Source organism: Ceratocystis lukuohia, assembly GCF_044167205.1.
Source record: "Ceratocystis lukuohia strain C4212 chromosome Unknown Supercontig11_pilon, whole genome shotgun sequence".
Classification (NCBI taxonomy): domain Eukaryota; kingdom Fungi; phylum Ascomycota; class Sordariomycetes; order Microascales; family Ceratocystidaceae; genus Ceratocystis; species Ceratocystis lukuohia.
In genome coordinates, this window is record NW_027263530.1 from 290,569 (window position 1) to 298,604 (window position 8,036).

At 42.4% G+C, this 8,036-nt stretch overlaps 2 protein-coding genes across 2 annotated transcripts; both read left to right on the forward strand.

Moving 5' to 3' along the window:
- Positions 1–1,696: 1,696 nt before the first annotated feature.
- HOO65_110062 (uncharacterized protein) lies at positions 1,697–2,971 on the forward strand (the record flags this gene model as incomplete). The annotated part of the gene is made up of 1 exon (XM_071001742.1): positions 1,697–2,971. The coding sequence occupies one exon, from the start codon at positions 1,697–1,699 to the stop codon at positions 2,969–2,971; it is 1,275 nt and encodes a 424-aa protein (XP_070855772.1).
- A 3,325-nt stretch (positions 2,972–6,296) lies between these two features.
- Positions 6,297–6,899, forward strand: HOO65_110063 (uncharacterized protein; the record flags this gene model as incomplete). Its single annotated transcript, XM_071001743.1, has 1 exon — positions 6,297–6,899. One exon carries the CDS (start codon positions 6,297–6,299, stop codon positions 6,897–6,899), a length of 603 nt encoding a protein of 200 aa, XP_070855773.1.
- Positions 6,900–8,036: the final 1,137 nt, after the last annotated feature.

Genomic DNA, 8,036 nt, shown 5'->3' on the forward strand with positions numbered 1-8,036 from the left:
TAGAAAAGTACCATTCAAGTAAGGGTGGCATAATTATTATAACAGTGTATGTAACAGTAGATATCAGGAGAACGTACTGAATGTCCTGTAAAGGGGAGAAGAAGGAATAATTTATTATTAAAGTTGTTCTGTGTCTATCTATGTCTTGTCTGCCACGGTAGAGCGGAAACGAGCAACAAGGTAACTTGGGAGCAATTGCGCTTCGCTCGTCAAAAGAGTTAATTCTGTCCAGTAGCCAGTCTGGCGTCGTTTGATCCCTGTGATTCCCGTGGACGTTAAATATATTCAAGTTCACTATGTCTTGTCTGGAGAGCAGATCTCAACCGATTTATACATCCATCACTCTAGGCCTTGGAAGAAGCCAGCCCCTTTATGTCTAATGCAAACCCCAGCGTTTGGGCGAACTGCATCAGGGTCAGCAATCCTGGTGACTCTGACAGGATAGTCATGTAAGCGACTAATCAAGAGAACCACTTTCAGCCCATTTCTCCAGCAAAACCATGGTTCAAAATCACACACTGTAATTGTTTGTACTATCTCAGGTAGAAATAATATTGCTTCTTCACTGTGTACTGTGTTGACTAGACTTTGGTTTAGTGGCAGTTCCAATCTTGTTCAGTGCACACAGCAAAATATACCATATATGTCTGATTTCGTGTAGTGCAGATATTATCTCCTATCATCCTAAAGAGTTAAGATCTGTCCCTTGAATCAATTGTGTGCCATTTGCTTTGTGTAAAGTTTCAACATTGTTGTTGACGAGGGATAGATTCTCTGCAGCATGTGACACCATGTTAGGGTTATCTAAGCCACATGACCCTAGAACATCATCACCGTCTCTGTATCACGATATCTACTACAGCGAGCTCCGGCAGAATGTTCATACAATCTTGACACCTCAATGTAATATTGTTGTACTCCAGATAGGCTAGCGCTTTTCAATGGGAGACCTTCTGCATCGTGCATGGACGAATCTAGCATTTTCCACTAGTAAAAAATATTATGCTTTGTGGATAACCACATATAATCTGCAATTGGTTATGCATGGATCTCATGATCTATGACCTAGCACTACCAACTGAGCTCTCTGTGCAAACTGGAATAGCTACTAACAACGTGCTCAGGGGCCTTTTTGTCATTTCCCAGCTGTCTGCTTCTTATAGTATTAATTTTTTGAGTATTAAAAATAGGAAGAAAAGAGGACAAGAAGGACTTCACAGATACGTTGAGTAAGCCTTAGACACGAAAGGTCTTGCCAAAGCTTTCCATAAGCTGGCCCAAGATATGCAAAAAAAAGACTCATAAGCCTTTAGCATGTGCAGCTTTTCAGTATCCCCCTGCTCCAAAGTCTGTGCAAGTATCTCGGATTTAAGCTAGTTCGATCCAAGATATCCTTCCCATATCTTATTTCTGACAGGCTGGAGTCACTGATGATAAGCACGGATGAACTATAGTGGCTTCATAGATTTTCGCTACTTCGAAAAGTAAGACTTCACATATTTCAGGTTTTACACTAAAGCACTATACAGCGTGAAAACCATGGGCAGCAATGGCAAAGCAGCAGTCAACAATAAATACTTCCATCTCCCTCCTGTCTCTGGTATGAGGCAGAACTGTCTTGGCACTCTATCACCACAATTTCTAGTCTTTTCACACATCTTATTCTGCTATCCATTTCACTAATCTGTTGCCCAATATGCGGGTGTCCACTTTATTCTCCATCAGCCTGCCTATTTTATGTCTTCGGAACTGTAAACCTAAGGCTGTTGAGGATGTTCAGCCATATGAGCGCCTTGTGCCTGGGCCTACTAAGATAGCTGACGTCCAGCCTTTCGAAACCAAGGAGCTTGGTTTCGAGGCTACCAAGATCGCTAGGGCCGGTTCTTTTGATGCAAATGAGCCTGTGTCTACAGACGCCTCCGGCCCCGAGCCTTCCGTATCGCACAGTTTTGGGTACATTACAAACCCCCCGAAGATCATCTGTAATGATATCACTAATCGATCTTACCTATATGACCGCGGTTATTATACATCAGACTTCTTCGGCGATACCAATAATATAAATATCTATTCCGATCACTTTGGCGAATACAGACGAGATACTGTCGTCAGCTTCTTTTTCAACAGAGAAAAGAAAGTGGCTAGTGTTCGCGACGATAACTTGCATCTCGAGACACCTCATAAATACAAACTATCGCTTTCCACAATCTATGAGGGAGTGCGCTATCTACTGGGCGTGGGCCAGACCAGAGTGGACTGGCTTGTCATGGATATCAACGATGGGAAGACGCTCAAAATTGTCAAGAAGTATCAGAGACAACACAAACTTGAACCTGAAGCCGAGATCAGACTCACCCCCGAGTCTCCAGACTGGGACTTCTTTACCGATACCTATCACTACGAACAGGCAGCTGAAATGCTGCCTGGAAGAATCAAGAAAATCATAATCAAAAGAAAGGAGCGCGTGATAGAAGGCACCAACTTTCCGACTGCAGCTGTTCACGTCATCATGTTCTCGCACAGCTACGCTGCGAAAGAGGCGGGGGCCTCCCCTGCTGATTCTGTTAAGCTTGAGCAAGATAGACTAGATTCAGCTATTAAAGCCGTCGATAAAATTGAGGCTGCTGAGTTGAGGATTGCTCTGGAACTTTCACCGGGAGTGAGGAAATTTATCGACTTGTTAAAAGCGGCAGCACGGAAATCTTTCTTGGAGTCGCTTTGGGGACCTACTCCATACGATGTCCCCGAGGTCGTGCCAGATACTGTACCAGAGACTGCATCAGACGGAATTGACTGGGAGTCCATTTGGAAGCTTTCTTCAGATCCAGCTCCGAACAGTGAATCTGAGACTACATCAGAAGCAGTACCAGAGACTGTACCAGACGCTGAATCTGAGGATACATCAGACGATCTTGACTGGGAAGCCATGTTAGAGCTTTCTTTAGAGTCCGCCTCAAAGACAGAGCCATAGGATATTGACTAGGCGTCCGTTTTAGAGCCTTCTGCAAAGCCTATTTCACCGTTGTTTTTTGAAGGCTATGTTAGCCCTTTCTTCTAAAAAGGACTTGAGAATCGACGATTAGTCCTCCCGTTCGAAAGAAATCGAAACACAAGTCTAGGCTTGATTTCTAAGTACACCCTAGTACAAGTCTTTCGTGGAGGCTATCTTGGCCATTAATTATACACCAAATTATGATAACGTCCCTTGTGTCACTAATGAATCAACACTTCATAAAATCTTTAGAATTTAATACAGAAATTTCTTACTATTTCAGCAAATAAAACATTAGTGTTTTGTTTTGTATTTTTTTAAATTAGTACATGTGCCACTTGTTCAGGGTATTACAGCCAGCTGTTCTATGTTTCATAGCGTGTTTAGAGGGGGATGCAGCTTGATACAGGAAAGCTAGTATAGTCAACTAGGAATTAGGGATCAAGCAAATGAATGAAGAAGACTTATAGGTTAAGATATACCGTTTTCGTTTATACATTGATGCACTGGCTCAGCTTTAACTTGTGCTTTATTATTTGGGGGTGCCTGGCTGAGACTTGCCTGAGGGGTCGTTTTACGGCCTGTTCTGATTTCACGATAGAAGCGCTAGCCAATTCCTATAAAGATACTGCAAAGTCGCAGACCAGCTGGCCAAGGTCCCACTATCTCCTTGAAGCATCTTCACTCATCACTGTTCTAACAACAAATGATAGGCTTCGCAAACACATCAAATATCAGAAGCGTAGTAAAAATAATTTAAGAAATAGCTGGGATGAGTGACATGGTAATTGTCATTTTCCTAAGCTAAATGGAAGGTTGCTGACAGTAACTATTAGGAGGACACACTGAATGTCCTTTTGAATGAGAAGAATAAGGAATAAGTGATTCTTAATTTTGTTCTATGTTTCTGTCTAATTCTTGATTGAAGAGCAGATCTCAGCCAATTTACATGTCTGGATTAAACACATGGCCTTGGAAAGGACCTTTGATATCTGATACTAACCCTAACGGTTGACCAAACTCGGTCAGGGTCGGCAACCCTGATAACCCTGACAGTTACACACAGCCAGTAGCGCATGTTGTACAAGGTATAACTATACAATGTGTACGGAACTAAAGCGTTCAAGTTTAGACTGAAATAATGAATTGACCAAGACGTAATTGCCCGAAGTCAAGGCTGTATAGATTCCTGCTGTTCCATACGCCATTTTCCTGGGACCTTTTACTAACAGAGCATGTGCTTCAAGGCAGCAAATACATTGCTGTTGATCTTGACGACAACATCACCCGCCTGGCTATCAAATTCTGTTGCAAAGCAATCTTTTTGGCCCCCACAAGGATATTTGAGTAAAGTATAATGGCGGAGGCTAAAACCTACATTTCTAGTGGTCCCTATTACTAAAATGCAGATAAAGAACCTCAATTTTGAGGGCACATTTCTACGACTTATCATGTCCTTTGCTACAAGGACAGTTCTCCTTCTCGACAAATCTATTTTCAACCCTAAGCACAGGCCTACAGCCATGCCTGTTGCTAAGATTGTGCACATGCCACTACAAAAGCTACAGGGGATATCTCAAAACTTCAGCTGAACCCCATACTGGAGGCTGCTTTGCAGGGCTGTTCAATCATCAGTAGTAAAAATGCCACTTCGAGACAGGCTGGAGACTGTCTTGCTATGTTTGAGAACGAGCAATTGGTACCTCGAGTAGTAATCTTCACTTGCCAGCTCTTCAAAGCATCAGGAGGCTTACATGCTCTATCACAGGTGTATGTAACTGTCAATGGGCCAGGTTTCTCCCTAGTGGATCTACCTAGTGGATCTCCCCATGACAAAGGCATGACAACGATTTAGAGTATAAGAATTGTCTGACTGTAAAAGTGACTCTCGAGACTCATATTCGATTTCATGTGGGACATAATCATCAGGGAATGAAGCTACGACTTAATCCAGGTCAAGGGCAGAGGTGGGTAACCCTTAGGGTCACCAACCCTTGGGATATACGACTACACAGCTATACAAATATACGACGAGATGCCAAGTTTCTTCTGCGCACTCATTTATTTGACACCCATTGCCTTAACAGCATCCCGATGGTAATGACGGCCACCAAGTTAGCACTGTGAAATAGATGAACTAGATTTGTCAGGATTAAAGGCTGCATTTGAAGCTTCTAGGAAGCAGATGGCACAAGCTTTTGAGTGAAAAGATGGGAACTAGCGCAATTAATGCTAGTATATATCTTGGTGTAATTCGAGAGAAATGCGCACCAAAGTCAGCAGGGGTTGCAACAAAGCTCTACCACAGACTCTTTATTATAAATGTCAACTCATCTGTGTAGCTGTTGGTAATGGTGCATCATGTTCTCCATAATATGAAGTGTCTGTTCTCCTCTGAGCCTACTGATACGACGTATTACACAGTGGAAAGCCCATGATAGCCGGCATAACTGAGGAACCGAAATTCTCGGATTTGCAATAATATCGGCCAGACTGTAAAAATGAATTAGAAACTTGTCGTATTGAGCTGTGGTTTGTATTATGTGTCAGATGTCCCAGTGCTTTTCGACTGGCTCCATGTACAATCGAAATGCGACCTTGATTTATAAAACCTTTGCCTTAATTACTACTTGTGAAAATCCCCTCTGTAAATTTTCGGCCACTTTCTAGAGACTAAGACCTATTTAAGCATATTTACCAGCATGTGCCGACGTCCATATATCCATCTGGCACTCATTTTAGGATTTAGAGCCTGTTTTTATGGATTGTAGTAAACAAAACAAAGGGCAGCATGGTACACAAAAAGTAACAAGAAGTAGAGGATCCTGAGCCTAACCTAACAAACAAGTTTCACTGACTAGAGGTAAAATTTTCAACACTATCATGTGTGTTCTACCTTCCAATCTACAGGCCTACTAGCTATAATGGCCAAACATTATTGCTGAGAGGCTGCGTAGGCTCTGGCCTTCTTGACATTAACTTAGCTCAATTGCAGCTATGTTGACATATAGGGTGGCTCGTTCATCTTAAATCAAGCGATTCTAGACTAAATGCATCAGGCTTGATAGACTAGTAACTTTGGTCCAAAGCATTTTGTCAGACAAGTAGGGTGGGCTAGAATCAGAGAATGCAAAAGCTGGCTCTACATGGAAAGTTCACATATAACAAGAAGGCAGCCCTAAAAATCAGATAGCAGATGAAAATTTCACTACTTCCAACTCCTCATCTGATACCGACCTCACTGCATTCCTCCATTCTTGGAAATACCACTCTCATCATTCTCCTTAATACCAACTCTACTACAATGCAGCTTTTCACATCCTTTAAGCTGGTCTTCATGGCTGCCCTGTTCTCCACCCAGGCGATTGCAGGTGATCAGAAAGTCCCTACACTGAGCAATCTTGGCCTAGAAATCACTGAGCTAGAAGGCACCAGCCTGAAGTGTGCAAAAAACTCCGAGGGCTTCTTTGCTCAAGTCTATGTCACTGCAGAGAACAAAGCTATTGAAGTCGAAGTAATAAAGAACCCGAAGGACAGTTTCAAATCCTATGAGGCTGTGCTGAGTATTTGGAAGGACCAAAGCAAGCTCGATGTAGGAAGTCTTAAGCAAATCAAGTATTCCGATGTTCAGGGTGACGACTTTTACATTATTGACGCAATCCTCAAAAAATCTGGTTATGACCCTAATGGCGAATGGTCTCACTCTGGTCGTATTATCTCCAAAGACTCTCCAACTGACACCAAAGCCTGGAACTTGTTGTGCAAAGCATCATTTGCAAAGGACGCTATGGAGATGTGCGCCAAGTTTGAGGGTATGGAAAAGCTGTATGTCGAGTCATTTCAGGTTGGTAGAGATGATGGCATGTGGAGATGGGTCAAGATTAAATTTGCTACTACTTGTGATTGAAAAACTGGCAATAGACTGCAAGTTTTGTACTCTAGCTTGCCACGTTCTACTTTGGGTATGCTAGCTATGTATCTAAAAGCTAGTCTATAGTTGAGAAGGGGTGATACTAAAGTTGGAAAAGAGAACAATATATATGATGTTGTAGCCTCTCAGCCTCTGAGATGAACATTCCACACATGATAGTCTCGCCATAGCTGGCATCAGAAAGTTCAATTTAATCACGACCAGGACTGATTGTACCAAAAAAGGTAACATCTGCAGACATGACTCTAGTCACCTCCCAAGCCTTCCATCCTAAGAACCATTCAGAAGTGGGATATGTTGTGAAGAAAGTATGTGGTGTTTCAAGATTGGTTCTAGTCATTGCCAGCACAACACCAGGCCAGTAGAGTGAGGATTAGATACAAAGCCTCAAAGCTTGTTTAGGCAGAACCTATGTCTTGGCGCAATGCTCACCTGCGGGGAATGTCTCAATGTCAGTTGCAAGGCTGCCACTCTCTCTGCTGTACACATTTTGGAATGTTGCAGCTGTTGCGAATGATTTCTTTAATACCCATCTCTCGCTCCATGGCTAAAAGGGCCTTCTAGACTTTGATAGATACAGAACAACTTCAATAATCACTTATTCCTTCTTCCTCTTCACAGGACATTCAGTACGTCCTCCTAATATCTACTATTACCTTCTTCCCCAACGAGCCTACTTTAATTTCAATATTTATTGCTTTCAGTCTTAAATAGCTTGAGTTATCTCAAGGATGTATCTATACTTCAAGTATGTTTCAATACTATGAGCTTATCATCAAGTGGAAAAAGATAGGAAGAAAACAAAAGAAGGGCCCAGTAAATAGGCTCTAATGAAATACCTCTTCGGGAGGGACTCATCCCACTGACTGCAAAGGATAAGTAAAAGATACTACATTCCAGTGGCATACAGATGCGAGATCATTGGCTGTTAAGTCCTTACTGACTTGTGGTATTTACCCTAAAGTCATAGAAAATGACCTCGCTTGAGAAGGTTGAGGATACAAACGCCTCGATGCAGTTCGTGGTGGGTATAAACAGAAGCAGGAGTAGAAATAGAAGTGGCGGTAGAAGCGAAAGCAGGATCTGATAATGAAAACATGGGACACTCTACAT